The sequence below is a fragment of the Podarcis tiliguerta genome, assembly GCF_965153285.1.
Source record: "Podarcis tiliguerta genome assembly, chromosome: 9".
Lineage (NCBI taxonomy): Eukaryota > Metazoa > Chordata > Lepidosauria > Squamata > Lacertidae > Podarcis > Podarcis tiliguerta.
In genome coordinates this window covers 53,000,779-53,024,201 of record NC_139542.1, presented here as the reverse complement: position 1 = coordinate 53,024,201, position 23,423 = coordinate 53,000,779, and the positions used below count along the sequence as shown (strand labels likewise).

Below are 23,423 nucleotides of genomic sequence, written 5' to 3'. Positions count from 1 at the left end.
GGACAGTAAATATTTTCAAAATATTGTGTGGAATCAGTCTTCATTGTACAGATACTGTAAAATACTATGTATATGTCTGGATAAAAGGTGAGAGAGCAGAATATTTTATATGATGCATGAAACTGTTTTGAATATGTTTCCCCCCTACATTTTCACACAATGCTCAGATTACTATTTTCATCCGTTTATACTTGTTTGTCTTCTACATCATGCTCCATCATTTATTCTCACCTGTAATGTGGGCACAAGTCTTCTGTTTGTGCTTTATGTGTGATTGTCGGAGTTAGTTCAATGAGGTAATATAGTGTGCTGGTTTGTGGAAGTTTTGCAGTTAAATTATTGATGAAACTCTTTGAACTTGTGGGGGGTTCAAGGCATTAAGATTCATATATATCATTTGTCATTTCATGAATACTCAAATTTTTTTCTTTGGGAAAAAAATAGGAATTTGCACTGCTCTATTGTGGATGGTTTGGAATTTTACTCCCCCAAAGCTATCTTTTGATATAATACATAGTTGGAAATATTTATGTAAAAAAAAATAAGGTTTAAAAATATGAAAGTAATTTTCAAGAATGTCTCAAATATAGGAGTAATTTGCACAGAAAAATATATTTGAATTTAATAATTGTAGGCACTTTTTAACCTCTGTGGTGAGAAATACAACTTCTCAGAATTTGTTGGAATCTTTTTATTCTTCTTTGAACATTTTGACCTTCATTTAATCAGAAATGATTCAGGGTCATTTGAAAAAACAAAAACAAAAAACCCCATAGTGCCTTGATTTTGATTCAGGTGATAGTGTTAAACATCTCTAATTACATTATCTGGAATTTGTGACCATTTTTGAAGTCTTAGTACATTGTTAACAAAGCATCCTTCGTAGCTGTTTCTCCACTGTATTTGTATATATATATATAGAGAGAGAGAGAGAGAGAGAGAGAGAGAATAATACAAATTGGGGTATGAAGTTCTGAATTTTTGGCACATCCTTTTTTAACCATTAACCATGGGATATACAGCATGTAACGACTTACTTTTGAAGTATTCGTTTACCACAAAATTAAGTTCTTTTAAATGATAGCAAAACAGAATTGCATAGTAATCAAGTATAATCACTTTGTAAGGTGGCTCAAATTCAAATTTACTGAAATTTAATGGGAAAAGAGATAAAATATAATGAGGGCCACAGCTTCCAAAAGGGGATATTGATGCACTAAGACTTCAGATGGCAAGTTCACTTAATAAAGTTAATAAAAAGATTCAACTGAAATTCTGTACAGTTTTAAAAGTAAACACTGAGTAGATTTTATGGTACTAGGTTTAAAATCCACATCTGCAGAGCAAAATGTGTTTTTAATACAAAGATAGATTGGTTAGTTCAAAGAAGAAGAATCTGATTGTGATGAAGGAATATCAGAGTCGAGAAAGATGGAGTATTATAGAGGAGCTTTATTAATGTAACCAAAGTATGGCGAGATGCTAAGAATGTAATGCTGGGTTAGCAAAGCCAACACCATAGTAGCAAATGATAGCAGAATTTTATCTTTGAGACTAACTCTTAAAGAGTCGTTTTCATTGCCATAGTCTTGCATGATTCTCCCATGACACACCACAATCAGTAGTCTAACAGTAGAACCATAATAACAGGAGTCAAAGTTTTAAGAAATAAAGAACCAAAGAATTGGACTAGTTTCTGTTCCCTCTTGGCAGCGACTGGAAACCAGTAGGTCACTTGTCTAGGAAATCTCCTAGCTATATTCTTTAAAGGGACTTTATGGCATTCCCTAAACTAGTCTCAAAGAAATGCACATTGTGGGAAAGTAGTCGCATTAACTTAATTGCAGATAGCTTTTGTCTTGCCATACCAATGCTGCTTGTAATTCCAAATTAGGCTGTGTTGATCAAAGGTCCATGCTTTAATGGCATTGTTTTAGTGAATAGGCATCCTCTTGGGCTTTAAGCTATTTACAACAGAAACAACAATAATAGCAGTGAATGAGAAAATCAGGGGAGCTTTCATTGTGCTCACAGAACAGGACAGCAAGGCTTTTGTATATGGAGTTACAGGGAGTGCAGAGCATAATCACTGGACTTTTTTATTTGATACCAACCTCCTTTTGACTGTTCCTTGGGGGGAAATGCCGCTCGTGGTAGACGTGAGGTTTCTGTAATGAGACTTCCGGGAGGTTGCTGTGAAAGTTAGATAGCGGAGAAACTAGAAAACGATGGCTAAAGTTTTGAGAAACAGGACTTAACGACCACACCTTGGGCAGTCTTAACTGAAAGAGGCCAGAAACAAAAACCTTGAGGGGAAGGATTTCAGCCGTGATGCTTTTTCTCTGGTGTTGCTGGTTACTCAAAAATGTTCGATATCATTTCCCACTTACCGTATTTTTTGCTCACTTTTTCCCTCCTAAAAAGTAAGGGGAAATGTGTGTGCGTCTTATGGAGCGAATGCAGGCTGCGCAGCTATCCCAGAAGCCAGAACAGCAAGAGGGATTGCTGCTCTCACTGCGCAGCAATCCCTCTTGCTGTTCTGGCTTCTGAGATTCAGAATATTTTTTTTCTTGTTTTCCTCCTCCAAAAACTAGGTGCGTCTTGTGGTCTGGTGCGTCTTAATAGAGCGAAAAATACGGTAAATAACGGGGAGATGGCTTGTTTTAATGCTGCTTTCTCATGGCTGGTCTTAGCCCAGTAGTTGCTGTCGGACTGAGTACTCTGCCATCTTGAATTCAATGTGGCCAAATGTCTCAGCTTGGGAAGAAAGGGTGGGTGGGCATGGGGACTGGTAAGTGAATGTTGTGCTAATGAAATAGCACTAACACAACCACACCATAACCGGCACTTAAGTATGACAGAGTGCTGCTGAAAAAGAGAAAATGCAGTTTAGGGTCGCTTACATTGGGGGAGGGGGCAAGGGAAGACGATTTAGAAATGGGTCTCTAGAGGGAATTGTATAAATATTTTTATATTATATTTAATATATATACTATATTTGTACACATATTAAAAGATTATAGTCTGAGCTCTCCATATGCCTTCCATTACTTTTACCTAGAAGTTTACTGGCTGGGGCTGGGGCTCCAGTGTATCACAAAACTTCTGCAGGCTGCTTGCCTGCTGCCAACTGACGACAAAAAATGACCCAACAACCAAATTAACAAGTACAAAGCTGTTGGTCATCCTAATTCAGTTAGATGCTTAAGGCCATATATGATCAGTAAGCCCCTGGGGTTCCCAATAGGAAGGGTAACAACAGTTTTGAGCAAGGGGAGGAATGTTGTCACTGGCCTTTGCACTGTTCTGGCCAAGAGATCAGCCCCGAAGCGTGTATATGTTGTTGGACCTTGAAAGACTGGCAAGTCAAATCTGTTTGTTTCTCTGAAGTGCCATGCTCTTATCCTCTCCAAGGTGGGTCGCCCTTGTTTCATACTTGAGTATCCTATTGAATTAGGGTAGAAAGATGTGTGCAGATGAAAGCACTTTATTGGGGGGGGCTCATTCGGAATACAGTTTATTATTTTTAGGCAATGGAACTGTTCACAATGGGGGGGGGGGTTGTCCAAAGGAATCGGAATGTAGACTATTGTCAAAAAGAGGCATTGCTGGAAAATGTTTCTCAATATGGGGATCCTTTGAGACTCTGAACACAAGCTTATGCAGGCATCTGATACTGGATGGTTTTGTGGGAAACGGATAAATCTACACACTTAAGCTCTTTGAAGAGCTGTTTTTTTAAGAAAAAAATTATGTTGCACAATTGTCGGAGAGATATCAACAGGAGGCTTGTTAGAGCCTTTAAAATGATTCTAAGTGGTCCTTAGGATTAAAATGTGTAGAGGGTTTACAGATGTGGCCTTCAGTAGACTGCTTCAGTCACAATTATAGAATAGTTTGTATTTTTAGAGAGAACAGGTTTTTTTGTGTGTGGGTTTTATTTTTTTAACGTTATGGTGTCATGTGCTGTCTGCATGTGTGTCAAACGCATAAATCGTCTCCATTGGAAATTTCTTGCTGAAACATTGTATGTGGTGGGAAGAGCGGCTTGGCAGGAGCAGCTTGGATTTCAAAGGGAGGAAACGTTTTTATTTTTCTTTCCTTTCTCCCCCTTACCAGTAAAAAGCGTTGGAGACATTTTTTAATGAACCGAAGTATATAGAGATGTCTGAAAATGAATGTTGATTGGCTCATAAATGAATGAGGCAAGCGTCGAAATAAGATTTTTTAAAATTTAATTTGGTTGTTTATGAAACTGGGTAGTTTATTTGTCAATATATATTTTTTTAACACTACATTCCTCTGTCTTTTAATAAACAAGTACTTTACAGTCAGTGTTGCTACGCTTCATGCTTTTTCATCTGCATGGGTGTTGCCAGCAGCATGATAGGTTATATTGCTTAAAGATCTTGTATCTACCAGTAACACACACAAGCAAAACAAAACACTGTGTATGAACAAAATACTGTGTTGCCTGATCTTCAGATCCCAGCTCTGACCGAGAGGTGCTGCACTAGTAGACAATCAAAATCTAGGGAAGACTTTGGGAGGGGGGAGGGACGTTCTTAAAGATACAGCTGCTTTGAAAGTGTTTTTTATTCTTAAAAGGAGTATTTATTTTTAAAATTGTCTAATTGGATACTTTTCAGTGTTGATTTCACATTGTCTTGGTTTTGCATTAAAAAAAAATGGCATTAGATTTGTATATGTAGAACAACCTGTGCAATTTTCATGATCTAACTTCAGGAAAATGTAGATATGGTTCCCTAGTGTTCATGTGACCATTACCAAGTGTCAGTTTTTAACTGAATAAATACAACATTTGAAATTTCTGCTTCTTGTAGCCTTAAGGTCCTGGTTTGAATTCATTTTTATGTCTTGGCTGCTGCTTTGTTGGTATTGCTCCATCTGGCGCTACTTTCCCTCAGTAACAGTGGCTCCAAATAAGGACTGATGTCAGGAGTGGGGTACAAGAGGCATCAAATACTGTGGGTTTGGTGATTCTGTACCTTCAGTGAATCTACGCTGGTCCTGCCAGCCTCTTTGAACTAGTACATGGTGGGGAATCTTTTATCCGCAAGATGTTGCAGAACTACAACTCCCATCAGCAACAGCAAGCACGGCCAATGTCCAAGGATAGTGGGAGTTGTAGTCAAGCAATACCTGGAGGGCCAAATATTTGACACCCTTTGGACTAGAGCGGAGCAGCTCCAGTTCAGTCTGCCTAGCACTCAAGGTACTTCTAGGCAGCATTTTCTAATTTAAGCCTCTTCCAATATATCCAGATATGCTCATGGAAGTGTTTTAGAATGCCCACAATCTTCTGTAGCTACCCTCGATCTTCATTTAGGAATGAACAAAAATAGTTCCTAAAGAGGAAGTTGCTTCTCAATGTTCTGGGCATTTAAAAAATCCTGTGCAGGGGATGCATTTCAAACAAACTAAATGAAGTATGTTTTGATAAAACAGTGGTACCTCAGGTTACATACGCTTCAGGTTACAGACTCCGCTAACCCAGAAATACTACCTCGGGTTAAGAACTTTGCTTCAGGAAGTGAACAGAAATCGTGCGGCGGTGGCAAGGCAGGAGGACCCATTAGCTAAAGTGGTGCTTCAGGTTAAGAACAGACCTCTGGAACGAATTAAGTACGTAACCAGAGGTACCACTGTATAAACAAATGGCTTTCAAACTTCCTTCTTTTGTGGAATCTTTTCTACAATCACACTGGCGTCCTTTTTGCACACGTCTCCCGACAACCCTGTCCTCCCAAGAGTTTGAACTCCAGAGTTACATTCTAGGATGCCATTATTTAGTTCAGACCAAGAGGCATCTCATTGACACTCCATGAAAAGTTAAAATGCATGCCTCTGAATACATCAAACGTGCCACTGTAGCTGCACATTGCAGGTAAAAATCAGCAACGCAAAGGATGCCTGTCTGCCATCACTCAAATAAATGGAATGCCAGGTTAAACCTCTGATCTAACAGCTGCAATTTGCAATGTTGCCACTGTTGCTAGTTTTCAACATGAGAGGATAAGTCTTTGTCCTAGGTCAGGTGTAGGGGGACTGTGGTCCTCTGGGTGTTGCTGTCATCCCAGCTGGGACTTTTACAAGTTGCAATCCATCATCATCTGGAGGGTGCAGCAATTTCAAAGTTCACACAACTGAATAATTGTTTTAGACATCAATTCTGTCCTTGAAGCTTTTATTCAGGAACAGCAGCTGAACTTCTAGTCTGAGAGAGGTACTTCCCTCTTAAGACAGAGAGGTGCCCACACTAGCCGCTCCTTGAGAGCTGCCAGGAATGTGTCACTGAACTAGGACACACCTCAAGAGAATGCTGCCACTAGACTGAAAAAGGTCACCATCCATGGACTAGAGAGAGCAGACAGCTATTCTTAAAATTTAGATGCTTTTGGCCCGTGGGCTAAATTTCTGTACTGCTTTGGAGAACCATAGGAATAGAAACAAGAATAATCAAGTCACCTTTATACAGTTTATTGTTTCAAGTAATCTTTCCATCCTGATAAAATATTACTTACAGTAATTCTTAAGTCTTTGGCTATTTCATCTGGTCTTCTAGCTAGCTGATGTAAAACGTGTGCTTGAACCTCTCTCATTTAAGGGCTAAGACTACCTCTGGATGATGCTTTGTTTCCTAATTCTGCAATAATTTCCTCATACTTCATATGTAAGCACAAGTTTACTATTCCAGACATGATGCTTATATATGAAGTATGGCGAACTACTGCACTTACTCAGTACCCAGAGATATTTATATTGTCTTCACAGCAGTCTGTCAAAGACACAGTATTAGATGACTGAAACTCCTCAAACGATCTGCTTAAGAATCATTACAGAAATGACTGAATGATTTAAACACAGTAGCAACCACAAGGAATCACAGAAATATTTGTCCAGACTAGACACTGAATGTAGCCAAAATGCTTGCCTGTAGGATAAAAGTGCCCCCCAAACCAAGTAGAAATACTACACAATAACTTCCTCTGAATTAAGCTAAGCAGTCAAAGCAACTACATTTCTAAAACAGAAGACACCTAAATTTATTCATGTTCTCCCTGTTTACCTTTTTAATTTCTAAAAGAAAAACAATCAACACCTTAGTAAGTACTTTAATCTGAAAAAGCAGTGAATGTTTAGTATAAATACAAAAAAAGAGAGGAATTTTATTTGGTTACTATCTGGCTAGATTGTGTACTTGAATACATTTGAATTCTGAATCAGCATACTTGATACCAAAACATTCTGATTTTTCTACAATTCAGTTACAAACTGAATTCACAAATCCTTGAGGAAGTGAGTTAGTCCTAAGTGCAGATTTCAGATTTCCTGGTATTCATTATTGATTGTGGAACGGTGTACTTGGGCTGCAAGGTCGGAGGCAAAAGGTTCTCCGCAATACTTTGTACTAGACACTTGGTAAGGCATAACTGCAAGCCAAAGGCAGCAGCAATTCATCCAGAATGGGGATCTTTCAGCAATGGCTAGTGGTGATCCGCAGATGAAGTAGCAAACCTCATAAAATTTCAGAAGGTGGATCTCAGTTTACCTGAGTCAGCTACAGTAAGCAAACATATTATTCGTGTCCCAAATATATAGACTATGCATGTTCTCCAGCACAGATTGTGTCCACAAAGTATACCAAACTAAACGTTACTATAAAAGTTACAGCATCCCATCTTCAGTGCTTGTTTCACTAATAGCTGTACACTATATACAGGAATACAAGGGTAGGTTTGTTGATCCTAATTCTTGCTCTTTCCAGGAAAGGGGGAAATCTCTCGTTAAAAACCAGCATCTGGGCTTATAAATAGTGCAGAAAATGCAAATGCTAAGAAAACAATGCCTCCTATGATTGTCACTGTAAGAGAGAGAGAGAGGAAAAAAAAGATGGTGATTAGATCAGAAGGACAAAGTTCACTCTGTATCTAATGGCTCTCTTTCATCCCATAAACAACTTACAGCACCCATTTGCCTTAAAGCACTGATGCACCCATTAAGCTGTTTCTGGCTCTTGCAGAATTGTGACAAGTTCTTCTCTTTCACTGCCCTCCGCCAAGGGACGCCACATGGCCCCTATACTGCACACACAATTCAAGCATGTTCAGACTCAAGAAGTCACAAGCATGCTTGTACGCAGACCAGCACGCTTTCTCACGAATGGAAGTACCCATGATGTGGTTCTCATGAAGCATGTTCTTAAAGATAAGCCTTTGGGCTCACACCAGGGAGCAAAACCAGCAGAAAGGAGAAATTGACTTCTGACAGTGCAGCTTTTCATTTTCTTGAAAAGCGAACATACTTTTTTCTAGCGGGCAGTAAACATGACAAAGAGGTAGGGCAGCTGATGTCCTAACATCAAGGTGGAACTGGTGGAAAGTGCCTCACACAGCCTGTGAGCTTCTAGAGAATGGGAAATTTGGCCCTACCCAACTCAGTTTGGGTTTTATAGCCTTGTCTTTTAGAGATTAAACCAATGGCCACTTAATAAAAGTATTATTGTATGGCTAATGTTATGTGGCTCTATCTCCCTGTAGCTGCCACTCTGTACTTGCATAATGGAAACTGCCACTATTTTGTGAGGAGCCATTTAACACAAACTTCTTAAAAGGGAGAGGGCCACCCAGATCATATTTGAAGCGGCTACTGGTGTAAACTTATTAAAATCTGTAACACCAAGTAACAAGTTTTTTTTTTAAAAAAAGAGAGAGGGTGCAGACACTAAAATTATAGTATCAGCAGCATGCATATGAGCACAAGCATGACTATAGCTGTCTTGAGTGTTCATGCAGGAAAAAACAGTTGTTTTGATGCAGCCCTCTAGCTCAAATGTAAGTTGAACATAGTAACTCATTACATGCATTCAACACATCCCCCTCACTACTTTCAGCCCCTAATTAATCCAAGTTTGAAATTCCACTCGCTTTGCAATTACTAGGCAAATCAGCTTCCAATCAAGGGCTTACTTACCAGTCCGAACCGATATTTTTTGTGCTATCATTCTTCCTCCAATCACCGCTAGGCCAGTACATAAGCTATGGCCAACTGTTCCACCTACTGCCACACCATAGGGATCCTGTACAAATACACACAGTCAACTTTCAATGCAGTTTAAAAACCACAGCTCTCTACAGCACCTTATCAAGGAGGTATTTATGCATAAAAAGGACTTGATCAGACAAAGCCACATTAAGAGAAGAATGTCAACCACTTCAAAAGTTGGGGTTAATGACCAGGGTGATTTTATTGGGCAGCTGTTTCCTGGGATAAAAGCAAAAAAGTGTGACCATTTCCAGTTACTGCCGATACAACACTTACCCCCTCATTAAATGAGAATTGTTTTTTCCAACTCATTTAAATACCCACTTCTGTTTTAAGGATAGAATCGTGATAATGCTTAAGCAGTGGTGGCTCACTCCCAGTGTAGGGGCCTGATACAGCACCTAGGCAATTCTTTTCTTTCTGGTCCCATGAGCTCCTACCAATTTTGCTGGCGGAAGCGAAAAGGAAGAGGAAAAGGTAACCACAGTGTTAGCCTTCCTCCTCAGCTGATCTGCACAGATCAGCAGAGGAGGGGAGCTGTGTGCCTTTGTGTGTCCCATGAGAGAGAGGATGAGAGAGGATTTTATTTAGTAAGCTTAGCAGTTTTACCCCACTAAAAACAAGTTCTCGAAGACAGCCTCCCCCAACCTGGTGCCAAACCAATGGATTCATGTTACAAGAAAGGAGATTCCAACTAAACTTCAGGAAGAACTTTCTGGCCATAAGAGCTGTTGGGGGGCCCATCTGTCATGGATGCTTTTATTGAGATTCCTGCATTGCAGGGTGTTGGACTTGATGACCCCTCGAATCCCTTCCAACTCTACAATACAATGGTTCTATTATTAGTTCTTGAGAATGTTGCTCTTTATTAGATACATCTTATGCATTTCACTCACCTCTCTTGCTGCAAGAACTATTGTGGTTAACTGAGAGCGGTCGCCCCATTCAGCTAAGAACGTTAAAGTAAAAGCTTGCACAAAAATTGGAGAGATAAAGTGCAGCCATTTTCTTTGAGGTATAGCAGGGCCTGTTCCCATTTCCACATCTCCAGGTCCATTTAATAGTTTTGTTCTCTGGAGCTAGAAGCAAAAGGAGGATGTTAGAAAAGAATAGGAGCTAACTCGCTCCTACGTATAAGTAAGGAGCTATGTGTAAGTAGCACATACATCAATTATCAGAACACTAAAATTTTTTACATATAACTCAGATGGCAGCATTTATCACAAAGACTTAGTCAATTCAATTCACCCGAAATCTATTGGAAAGGCCTAGTGACTAATATATATCAGCAATTTGGGTGAATAAATATTAACACTTAAGTCAGAACCAGTATAGTTCTCCTATGACCATTCTGAGATGGTAATGAGTTTAAAATGAGAGCTAAAGCAGAATGCCAAATCTATTTCGTACTAGCGATTTCAGAAATGATTAATAAAGCACAACAATTCTGATAATGTTTACTGTTTGAAGTTCTGCACTTATATACCAACAATAATAATAATGAAAATATCCTGAAATGAGGAGATGTTATCTAAACAACTTAATAAAACTTCTGGCTCTTAGAATACAAAAACTGTATTGAAACCAAGCCAGAAGTAACCATTGAAGGACTGTACATTATATAGCACAATAACCTACTAATAGGTTCTCACCACCAAAACTAAGAACATACAACCTACAGAGGTTAGTAGAACAATCTCAGTTAAAATACTTCAATTTCTTTCTTACTGAAATTTGTATCCAGGAGTTTTTCTTCTCTTGCTCTTGTAGCACAACTCTGTTTTAGTCAGCTGTTAAACATACTGCAGAAGGCAGAGGATATATTTTGCTACATCATGCAAGAGCTATATATCTGGTGTATCAATTCCATTTGGGAACAGGTGTAGCTAAATATCTGGCTACTTTCCCTAGACTTCCTGATTTCACAAAGATACTCTGCAGGGTATACACATGCTCTGTATACTTCAACTTACTTCTTCATCCTTCTTTTTGAGTTCTGCTTGAACTTCCTCCAGCTCTTCCTGACCCTCATCTGCACCCATCTTCAAGCCTTCCCGGAGCATTCGGATGCCGAAAATTGCAAAGAGTGCTGTCGACACGTAGTAGGTGTATACTCTGGGGATTACTGTGGTGGCATAGCCAAATAAAACTAGGAGTGGAAAAACAAAAACATTTCAGGCTACCTGTGAAGTTGACTTTGCTCATTCCCTAAACCTAATTCAGGTTGCAAGCTGGTTAACAGAAAATTAGATTCTCTACTAATTCAGGGAGCTCTTAATTTATTTGGTCAGATGTATACCTCATTCCCAAAAAGGAGCCCAGGGCAGCTAACATCAAAAGATACAACATACTGCACCATTAAAACTACAATCAATTTTCCCATTCTAGGGCAATTCATGAAACTCTTCCAGAATACACCTTCCTTTAGGACTTGCCATCCTTCTGCCAGATTTGATGCAAAACATAAGGCATTAACCACTGACTAGCAAGGCTTTCTTCTTGTTCAAAATCTATTTTTCAACCCATTAATATAAGAAGTTGCCTTGGTAAATTTGATTAAATGTCTTATGTGAGTGGTTGTAGCAGGTCTCTAATTCCTTGGCCAGAAATATTTCCCATCCGTGCTACCCAAGACACTTTAACTCACACAATAGCTGACAGTAACGTTGGCATGATTTTAGTTAAATAGAGCACGTTAGCAAAAACACAATGGGTTGGATTCAGGTCCCCCGTTCCACAAATGAAAGGATCCCTTCCATTCATGAGAGTCAGTCAGATCCAGGGGAAGCTCCCATTTTGCAAACTGGATACAGATAGAGGGGTTCCCCCCCCCCTGGTCCCACCAGCCCCACTTCAGTTCCTATTGTCACATGTCATGCTGTTTTGGAGGTTCCTCCAATTCTCTGGAGCACATTTTCGGAGGCAGCAGAGGAAGGGGAAATTCTTTTGTAGGACAGAAGACACAAAAGCAAGGCCTGGCTGTCTTCTCCACATACATGTGTCGCTGTTTGCAGTTTTCCTACATATGTTCCACGACAGAGAAGCTACAGCACCCACCTGATAAACATGTCATCAACCCCAGGGCAAGCATAGCCCCAGCGAGCACTGTTAAGCGGTTGTAACGCATTGCCATGATGGCTGCAATGAAGAAAGTTTTGTCGCCAAGTTCAGAGACAATGATAACCGATATAGCAGCCACAAATGCATGGATAAATCCCAGGTTCGTCTTATCCCCGGAGTCTTCACTAACAGAATGGATGGGAGCCACTGGAGTAGGTCCTTTCTGGGGAGGAAAGAAAAAAGTTTTATTTCTCTCACCCAAATCCATCTATTCTATAGATTTCCTTATTGCACTAGCTGCGATCAGGAATTTAACTAAACTTGCATTGGGTTAAACCGGGGACAGTAACCTGCACGTAAGCCACAACCCAAATAACCTTGGGTGTGCTAACTGATTAAGAAATCAAATTATTTATTGATTTCTTAGCTGCACTTCACCATAAAGTCCCAGCGCACAATAAGTGCATCAGTTTGAAGGGTTGTTGTTGTTTTCAAAAAGCAGGTCAATATACTTTAAAAATTTCCAAAGACTGGGAAACCTGGTTTATCGGAATTTCTGATTACAAGGACAGTCTCTAAGAGCATTCACTCAATGTCATTTTAAAAACTCTTCAGAACTTTTCAGATATTTGCATGATTATCACAGAGAAGCCAGTTCACCTGAGGACAGCAGGGGAAGGGTTTGCCTGCATGCTCTTGGCCTCAATTTAATCCATCACATGTTAGGGTGAATGCTTGTACATTTTACTTCAATACGTTTTCATATCTTGCTACTTGCTGCAAACTATGTCTTCTATTAACTAACTTATGCCATTCAGCTGCTTAATCATGATTTTTTTGGGGGTACATATTATACTAAGGAATGATTTTTCAGAAACAAACAAGGGGAAAAAGAGTTGAAGCTAATAATGATACTAGTGTTCAAATCTTCAGCTGCCCATGTTTCCCAATATTCTGGCAAATGATTCATGTAAACTCCGCAATTTTGCTATTCAAGTACAGTGCATGATTAGCCTGTCATATATGGATACAGATACAAGACTTCTCAAAGTATATGCGCTTATCAGTAATTAAAATAATTCATTCTGCTGCACAACAAGGCATTTTGAAGCCTTCTCTATACAGTGGGGTAGGAGAGCTGGGATATATATATATATATATATATATGTGTGTGTGTGTGTGTGTGTGTGTGTGTGTGTGTGTATATAATCACACCTGGAAACCTAGGAGGCTTAGTTTGGTCAGAATCAAGTATACATTTCCAGAGTTAATGCTAAATACATTACTTCTGGTAAATGAGCCACCATAAGCCACTAGAGACAGCTGTGAAAATTTGAGTCCCGGGCTTTTTAGACATGTCTACTCATGTACTATCTGAAACCCAAGGGGCACATTGGTTGCCAGATGTGAAATATACTGGCATTATTTTCAGCTCTCGTACCCCACTACTAAAATGCCTCTTCCTTAGGGTAGGACCACTTGAGACTGTCAACAAACTTGAACCTGAGAATGAAATGTTTCATGATTATATACTGATGTCAATTACACCAGCTGAGAGATGAGTTGCAGAGCTACCATTTTGTCCCAGAAGAATAGCCATCCCACCCCCACCCCCACCCCAAATGCAGTAATTTCTTCAGCGGAAAATTTGAAGGTTAACAATGTGTTGGTCTTAACTTTTTATCAATTTGAATAGTTAACAGAATTGTAAAGAAAAACATTTTTATGTTCTTCTTGACAATAGACTGCAGTTGAAGAGATGCCCATAGGCTGATACTGTATTTGGTAAACTAGATTTTACATACATTAGAACACACTACTGTACTAATGTTTCACATCCCTGCTTACCAGTTTGCTGATTTGTCATATTTGCATGCCAACTTTCCTCCAGATAGCCTGGAATGGCAGATATGGGGTCACCTCATTTTAGCCTCTGGTGTAGTTCAGGCAAACACTTTAGTGCCCAACGTTCCTCAGTGATCTTCAGGACTAAATGAAAACATAGCCAGGTCTTCCTAATTGAACTGCAACATTCTTAATTGCATCAGACTTGATGATCCCTTAAGTCAGGCATGGCCAAACTTGGCCCTCCAGCTGTTTTGGGACTACAACTCCCATCATCCCTAGCTAACAGGACCAGTGGTCAGGGGTGATGGGAATTGTAGTCCCAAAACAGCTGGAGGGCCAAGTTTGGCTATGCCTGACTTAAGCGATGTCAAAACGTACTCCTGCTACAATTATCAACACATCGATACTACTGTGGCAACAATCATAGTTACTCAAGAGTTTTAAATGATGCCATTTAAATGGCTGGAATGTGACATCAAGTTAACACACATGTGAGAAAGAGAAGTAAAGACCATATGTAGCTAAATCTATTGTAGACACCAACAGATCAGAACAGTGTTGTCCAGTAGACATTGTGTTGCATTACAAGACAACTGTTCATTTATGGACTAATTTTGGGTGAAAAACTTAAGAGCACTTCACACCACTTTTTGTATCCTGCTTCACATACGTAAGTACACAAAGATCACTTCAAATTTGACCTCAAGACTTCCAACCACTTCAGCATATTTTCTGTGCCCTGGCATTCCTGTTAATATTTAATGTTTTAATCACTCAGTTATAATTTATCATTGCAAGCTACCTGAAGTAGCTCTATATTTTGCACTTCAGACTTTGAGTCATCTACACTCAGCTGATCACATATTTGTGGTATTTTACCCTGAGCTGCCATCTCTCCCCCTTATTACAAAGCTTAGGTTCCAGTCACCCTGGAGAGATTTCTGTTTACGTCTATGCCAAACTCATCCCACGTGTAACTTTTCAACCACTTCAGCAACCCCAGATTTGCCATACTTTATGAATTACTTTATGAATTACTATACCATACTTCATTGTAACCTTCTGAATCACCCATATTATGTCTGATAAAGCGGGTACTTGGAGTGTACGGACAGGTGTGGAAAGTGGCATTCCTTTAAGGTCAGGAGATTCTGACACAACATCCCTTATCAGATATTACAAGGAAAAAATTCAAATTCCACTGAAGGTAAGATCAAGACAGTGACCCCATACACTCTGAATCTAACAGATCCATCAAATCCAAATCCTATCCTACTGCTCAAACTCAGAAGCACTATCCGCCTGAAATGCAGAGAACTCAAGGTAAAATTTAAGTTGCCTAGATTTCAATCTTAATATGCATGAAGTTTTAAACTGTAAAGCTCTCTTTTCTTTTCTTTAAAAAATAAAAATAAAGATCAGGTAGTATGTAGAAAATGTTTCACCCTGCCAGCCCTTTGTCACTGATGACACAACCATCAAAGAAAGGTGAAAATCAGGAGTAACACGGAAAACTGGATTTGTAGATAAAGATAATACTTATGGCTTGCTTGGACTCAGTAGCTGTATTTTCCAAAAAGATGTGTCGTGTTGAAGCTGTATTACAGGGGCATGAAAGCTTTAAGTCACATACAGTGTGGAGCTATAGAATCTCAGCTTCTTTTTATGAGTCATTTTTGCATTGCTCCTGAGTCATTTTTGCATTGCTCAAGCAATTTTAACTTCTAAATTACTGGTTTCTCTTAAGTACACTATTCTCACCTTATTAAATTAAAGGGTTAATTTTAGCCTAAGGGAATTTACCTGTACTGTGCTTTACTAATTACTAATCCCTTGATTAAAGTGAACACAATAAATGACATTTTCTATTTTACAACAAGAAGTTTTAATTGTGCCACAAGAGCTATTGAATGGCTACAGCACTATATGGGAATTGTGACAGGGTTCCTAACACAGTGCCAGTTAGAAACTGGGACAGAAAAGCTAGGAGCCAAATGGCTTCTGGGACCTGGGTTGTAGGTGCCAAAACAGAATGTCTAGTTGCCACTGGGGGGCAGTGGTCAGCAACACTTTTTACTTATTATTTTGATAAGCATGAATTAATACACAATTCACATAATTGATACATTGTTAATATCACTTTTTTAGCAGAAATTGTTAATACAAAAGAAATTAGTGTTTATAATAAAAATATTGGTACCATGCTTCAGTTTTCAACACACTCTTTATTGTTAAACTCATATTGTCTATCCTTAACATATCCTTTGAGGCTTCAAAGCACATGCATTTCAGTAATCCTTGAGTGTCAGCCAGGTGCAAAAAATGGCACCCAGACTTTTTAAAGTGCTCGCAAATAGAGAATCTTTAGGCGCAAAATGCACCTTGCGCCCTGCTAATTTCAAACCCTGCCCTCAACCTACCAATGAACTAATATTCTAATAAAAAAGCACAAGCAATCGTTATGACATCCCCTGCAAGCAGAACCAACTAGACATGTTCAGGAATTTATTAATCAATTGTCGATAGAAAAAAATGGAGAAGGAATGTTTTATGTTAACAGAATTTGAACTGTTACCATTACCACTCTGTGACAAAAAGTTCACCAAAACCTCTCCACCCCTCAAGGCTGCCAAGAAGTCACAGTGGTCTGAGACAATGAGGCAGGCTTGTCATCTTGATTGCGCAGCTTGGCAACACTTTAGTCTCCAGGATGCCAAATTGTGATAAACAAAAACAATGCATTTAGCTCACTCCTTCAACTGAACCTGCACCAATATTTGTACGGATTGCTTCACACTTTAGACTGCAATTGCTTTTGCTGCGGCTACCCTGGCTGTTTGTGGCAGCTCATGCACAAAGTGTCAACAGAGACAGACTTGAAAATACTCATGCTGTAAGAGCTATAGATGCACCTCTGGTAGAAACACTGTTTCTGATAGAATGTACTAACATACCAGTGGCACGTATAAAGTGCAAAGTGGCCCTAAGTGCCCTGTGTATTATACATTACTTAAAATGAATAACTTAGGTAGTACTATATTCTGAAGGATCTCAAAGGATGATCCAAGCAAGCATCTTGAAGACCAACAACAAATACAGTACACATGGCAGATCTTTGAATTTTCCTCATTGATGCAAGGGAGAAGTTGCCTGAGGCTTCCTCTTTGACCTGGAGAACAAGACACCACATTTTAAGTCTCTGAGCTGAACAAGCCTCAAGGCAAGCAATACCCATTGTCTCAGCAGAACCTCTATTAAGTAGAGATGCCTGCTTTATCCCTGATCTATGCAAGAGATTCACTAGGAGGATCTGTGATTTAACCATAGATTAAAAACATATGTTATCGGGAACAGCGAGGCCATAGCGTATTATGATTTTATGGTTATAAGAATAGGATGGTACCTACACCAGGCCATACCATACAGTACCCTACTTCTTTAAACAGTCATGGCTTCCCCCAAATAATTCTGAGACCTGCAGTTTGTTAAGAGTGCTGACAGTTGCCTCACGCATCTACAGTTCGCAGAGTTCGCTGTGAAGAGGGATTGATTGTTAAACAATTTGTGCAGCCTCCTTTGGGCAGTCAGCATTCTTCTACATAAAGATAGGCTCAGGAGGTAAGTGCCTGCCATTTCAAATTATCCAGAACCACAGAAGTGGGAAGAGCACAGAAAAGGACCAGAACTTGCTTCTATATGCCAGTGTGTGCTGCTGCTACTTTAAGACCAAGATTGCACAAAGTAGGGAACTCTGTTGCCCATAGTCAACAGCATTAAGTTGAACTTGCGGCAAGTACAGCAGGGTGCAGAATCTTCGGTCCTCCAGGTGTTGCTGAATGACAATTGACATTGTATCTGACCACTGCCCATTCTGGGTGGGGCTGAAGGGAGCTGATGTTCAATAAAATCTGAAAGGTCACAGATTCTCCATCTTTGAAATACAGAGCAGTTTTGTGCTCTTAAGGAGTATTTATGTTAGAAATATCTGGCTGCCATGGTTTCCACATCAAGCAGGAATACTGTGGAACCAGAACAGCAGCATTTGCTAGAAGTAGAGACATTCTCAAATTATAAAAAAAGAGAGAAACATGAGTGTTAACTACATAAAAGCCAGAGGGAACAGAGAAAGGCAGTGTAGACCCTCTCCAACTTCTTATATGACAATGGAGATTTTCAGGAGAGGTTCAAAGTCAGCTCTCCTCATCCCCATGCCAAGGTAAAATGGGAAAACTGCCTGTCTCTTTGTGTGACTTCTTCAGGGCAACAAGCCTCCTAGCAAACAAAGTGGCCAGGCAAGGCTCCTGTGTTGTAGATCATTGCATAATAAGCAGAAGTGCTGCAGGAGAAGATTTCCACCATCATCACAAAACCTGCCTCCTGGAAAAAAGTTTTAGCATTTTGAATTTCTACTTCCCACCCAGTTTTAAAAGTCACAGCAGCCTTTCCAGGGAGAGGGATAGCAAAGGACTGAAATGGTAGGGCATTGAATGAGACAAGCTCTCCCGTCCCAATTCTAGTGCAGCACTTCACTATTAATCACTTGCTCCCTACTTAACCACCCTGTTAAGGTCAGAGTGGTAAAATGAAGTCTACAGTGCAAAAATCAATTTGTGGGGAGGAAAAGTGGGCGGTTCTAATGCACATTAATGACTGCCAAATAGCAAGTCTCCCACTTCTAATACTTTTAACAGTCACACACTGCTAGTTTTCAGTAATGTAATCAGAAATAAAATCTGACCATTTAACACCTGCTGCTCCCATTTGTGGCCATGCTCCTTTTGTGAACAAAGATATGCAGGTTACATAATTGAGAAAATTCTATGGACAAATGCAACATATGTTCCATTCTCTGTTGAACCATTGCACCCCAACCGTGATTTTATGGGTAGATATAGGTCTCCTACGCAAGTCTAAGCCATAGCACCTTTTTCTTCAAGACTGATTCTTGCTCCCACCTCCCCTGGCAACACAGTCCACTTTTTCTTCTCGAAACTAAATTTCAAAATTATGGCTATAATCTGATGCAACTATGAAATCTTATGCTGCTACTCTGTACCTGATTGTATCCCTATGGCTTTCAATAAAACTGATTTTAACCATCTCCCAGCCCCATGGATGTATTATCTAACTTTATGAACAATTCTCTCAGCACAGATGTGGTGAGGAACTTTGGCCTTCCAGATGTTGCTGAACTGCAACTCCCATCAGCTGTAGCAAGATTGGCTAGGGGTGATGGGAGCTATAGTTCAACAACATCTGGAGGGCCTAAGGTCCCCTATGCTTGCCTTAGCAGGACCCCAAAGACAGCAAGCAATCTCTGTCACCACAGAGCTGATGAAAGGCAGTTTCCCTCAGAGGGCTACTTCTCAGTAAATAAGCAGATAGCATATTCCCAGTTTCAAGGCAGCTCCCCCTGAAAACCTTGCAGGTAGGTGCCCCCGCAAGATTTATTGTGGCACAAACTTTCATGGACAGGCCCAAGTTCATCAAGTGCATGAAGTGCTACCCTTAGCTGGGGAAGGGGGGCGCTCAAAAGTTTATAAAACGTTTGGGTCGAAAGCTATTGTGGTTTTATACATGCACCTGCAGGCAGATACACAGGCCTGGGGAGTGAATAAGAGCAGCAAAACAGCCCGGTGGAAAGACCACGAAATCCTCGAGTAAACTCATGATGGGGAGGAATAACACTCCCTGCACCTGATGAAGTGAAGTCCACCAAGCCTTTGCCCCTCCCCACTTGCAGCTGCTGCAAGCACGCGTTCACTGAGAAACTCCCCAACAAACACGTGTCCGAAACTAAGGTTGGCTTCTCCCGTCAGGATCTCTTCCTCCTCCCCATTCCCTCCCCCACAGGCACGAGAGCCACGTCAGGGCTCCGCCAAGGAGCGGAGAGCGCCCTCCGTGTACCGCGCCCCGAAGAACGTCTCGTGTAAGTGCGCGCACACGTGTATTTTTTTGGGGGGAGGGGGAGATGCGGCCGGAGGATGCTCTGAAGAGCCGGGGCCAGCCTCGCTCCAGGCCCCCGAGCCGCCCGCTCCCCTTCGAGCCTACCCCCGGCGCCCCTCACCTCGGCCTTGGCCAGCTCCGGCCCTTGCACCGCCGGCTGCTGAGGCGGCGGCGGCTTCTGCTGCTCCTGCTGAGGCGGCGGCGGCGGCTCCCCCCGGTCCTGGCCATTCTCCGGCTCCGAGGCGGCGAAGGGCGCGGCGAGGAGCAGCAGCAGCAGGAGCCGCGCGGGGCCCGCCATTCCCGGCGCCGAGTCCTCTCCCGCTAACAGGAAGAAGCGCGGCGGCGGCAGCGAGAGCGGAGGCGGCGCTTCCCCGCCGCCATAGCCGCTTCCTTCTCCTCGACCCCTCAACCAAACAACGCCGAAGCTGTTCCCTCCGCCACGCCACCGAAGCTCAGAGGCGGGGCCCGCCCCCTTGCTCCACATCCGCCTCTCTGATTGGTGGCGCCGGAACCAGCATGTTCGAATCATCCCCGCTTTGCAAAGAGCGAGAAAGAGCTGCGCTCCAAGGGGGCGGGGCTGGGGAGAGCGAGAGAGCGAACCTACCTAACCCTACTTGGGTCACGTGGCGCTTTCCCCTCCGACCCGCTCCCTCCCTCTGGGGCCGCGCGACTCCTCAAGAATTCTGGTAGTTTAAGTGGGTGGGAAATAAAGACCCAGGCGTGCAATGTAAATTGTGCACCTTATGATGCATGAGATCATGGCCACTGGTCCCATCACCTCCTGGCAAATAGAAGGGGAAGAAATGGAGGCAGTGAGAGATTTTACTTGGGCTCCATGATCACTACAGATGGTGACAGCAGTCACGAAATTAAAAGACGCCTGCTTCTTGGAAGAAAAGCAATGACAAACCTAGACAGCATCTTGAAAAGCAGAGACATCACCTTGCCAACAAAGTCCATATCGTTAAAGCTATGGTTTTCCCAGTAGTGATGTATGGAAGTGAGAGCTGGACCATAAAGAAAGCTGATCGCCGAAGAATTGATGCTTTTGAATTATATGGTGCTGGAGGAGACTCTTGAGAGTCCCATGGACTGCAAGAAGATCAAACCTATCCATTCTGAAGGAAATCAGCCCTGAGTGCTCACTGGAAGGACAGATCCTGAAGCTGAGGCTCCAATACTTTGGCCACCTCATGAGAAGAGAAGACTCCCTGGAAAAGACCCTGATGTTGGGAAAGATGGAGGGCACAAGGAGAAGGGGACGACAGAGGACGAGATGGTTGGACAGTGTTCTTGAAGCTACCAGCATGAGTTTGACCAAATTGCGGGAGGCAGTGGAAGACAGGAGTGCCTGGCGTGCTCTGGTCCATGGGGTCACGAAGAGTCAGACACGACTAAACAACAACAATAGGGGATGATGGTGTGCACCGTGTAGCAGCACATCATCCCAGGTCACTGTTCCTTCTGTCCTGGGGATTGGGGAACTTAACCCAGCAAGCAAGATGCTTTCTTTGCAGAAAGACAGGCTTACAATACAGATAAGGAACAGCAGGGAAGACAAAGCACCATCGTCGGCTTAGGATAGTTTCTGAAAAGTTGCTCGAAGCAGCTCCCCATCTCATGGGGAAGCATTGACTCCGCCAGATGTTGTGGAGCTGCATCTCCACCATCATGCCATCCTTGCTTGGGGCTGGTGGGAGTTCTGGGATGCTTGTCAACATCTGCATTCAGTTGCCCTGATCTTGTGAAGGAGATCTGCATCTTGGATGGCAAATAAGAGAAACAGATATTTATGGCAAACTGTGGACATAAATGCACCTCTGCATAAGGACCCTGTCTATTAGCACCACACTCTTTTGCATGGAATGCACATTTTGAGGTTCTTTCAAATATGCATGCAAACAGATGCATGCTAACAGTTTATTTCTTCCTCTTGGGCTGGGGCATTGTTGAGGGCTTTTTGTTGGAGAGGGTACTGGTGGACTGGTCATGTGCGGATGCCTGATCATTGTCTTCCAAAGCAACTACTCTATTCCCAACTTTAAAATGGAAAGTGTAATGCTGGTGGTCAACAAAAGAGGTTTAAGACTGTCTCAAGGCAAATCTAAAAAAATGTAGTATAAACACTGACAACTGGGAAACACTGGCCTGCGGGCACTCCAGTTGGAGAACAGCCTTTACCAAAGGTGTCAAGGGCTTTGAAGACACTCAAACTCAGGACGCAAGGGAGAAACGTGTTAAGAGGAAGGCACGCTTGGAAAATCCACACTGTGATCAATTCCCGCCCAGAAACCAATGTCCCCACTATGGAAGGAACGTGTGGATCCAGAATTGGCCTCCACAGTCACTTACTGACTCATTGTTAAAACTGTGTTTATGGAAGACAATCTTACTTGGCTATGAGTGATTGCCAAAGAGAAAGAGATCTGGAAATTGTTCAATTTGGTTGTGTACTTTTTGAAGTTTTGTTTTATTACATATAACTGCTTTTATGTTTGCAGTTATGTGTTTGTTTTTAATATGTTGTAAGCCACCTTGAGCAGTTTTAACTGTGGAAAGGCAGCATACAAATAAAATGATTGATTGATTCATAACTAGAACTGAATTATATTGCCAGTGAGACTTACCTCGTGGTAAACACAGGTTGGTTGGGCTGCAAATTCTCCTTGGTTACTACTTGTAAGCAGCTACACAATCCATCTGCAAATGTTACTGTTTTAAAACATTGTGCTTAAATTGTGTTCTTGTTCTTTTTAATTGACTTATTACTTAGTTGCTATTGCTTTATACTGCTTTAATTTTGTGTGTTTGTGTACAAGCCAACCAGAGAGCCCATGTTATGGGGTGACAGTAAATCCATCAGTAATACTCTACCTACTCTAAAGTAGCCCCACTGACATCACTGTCTGTTCATTATTGTGATGAAGTATGCAGTTCAATGAGTGCAGTCTCAGCAGCTCGGACATTCCGGCTATGGAGCGCAAAGTGCTGTGTTGACATAAGCTTGGTTACTTCAGCAACTTCCCTGAGTTTATTCTGGAGACATAGAGTCTGAGTGACACACTGGATTGTTCACTTACTGCTGCAATACATTTCTGACCAGAAAGGTGGGTGGAGGATCCTTAATTTGTCGATGTCTCGTCATACATCTTTGCCTGCCAACCTTAGCCAAACAACTTGACAGAATCAGTAATTTTTTTTCTGTTTACAAGACTGTTGATTTACACCCAGAAACTCTGCCAGGGATAAATAGCCTTGAAGCAAAGCCAGGTGTCCTTTTAGGAACGCAGCCCAGTTCTTGTTACTGGAAGTGCCAAATGTAAATGAGAATTAAATAAAAACAAAGCTGGATTATTTTTAAAAAGTTATTGCATAGCAGCAACAACAACAACAAAAACCCCAACTGTTACTGTTGTTCTTGTTCTGTTATTAAGATTACACCACCTTAGACATTTGAGTCTGAAAAATAAAGAACACTTGGAAGCCATCTTGTCTTACTGTGA

The 23,423-nt window shown here is 41.4% G+C and overlaps 2 protein-coding genes across 8 annotated transcripts in view; one reads left to right on the top strand and one right to left on the bottom strand.

Annotated features, from left to right (window-relative positions):
- CLOCK (clock circadian regulator) overlaps positions 1–4,832 on the top strand; it is a 40,434-nt gene extending 35,602 nt beyond the window's left edge. For all 7 annotated transcript variants that reach the window (XM_083458129.1, XM_083458130.1, XM_083458127.1 and 4 more), the window contains one exon: positions 1–4,832. This exon is cut by the window's left edge and continues 687 nt beyond it. The gene's annotated coding sequence lies outside the window, so the exon portion shown is untranslated.
- Positions 4,833–6,485: 1,653 nt separating this feature from the next.
- On the bottom strand, positions 6,486–20,464 carry TMEM165 (transmembrane protein 165). The gene is made up of 6 exons (XM_083458399.1): positions 20,042–20,464; positions 12,124–12,349; positions 11,040–11,215; positions 9,963–10,145; positions 8,995–9,100; positions 6,486–7,885 (listed from the first exon to the last, which is right to left on the bottom strand). Exons 1-6 carry the CDS (start codon positions 20,447–20,449, stop codon positions 7,809–7,811), a joined length of 1,176 nt encoding a protein of 391 aa, XP_083314525.1. The 5' UTR covers positions 20,450–20,464; the 3' UTR covers positions 6,486–7,808.
- Positions 20,465–23,423: the final 2,959 nt, after the last annotated feature.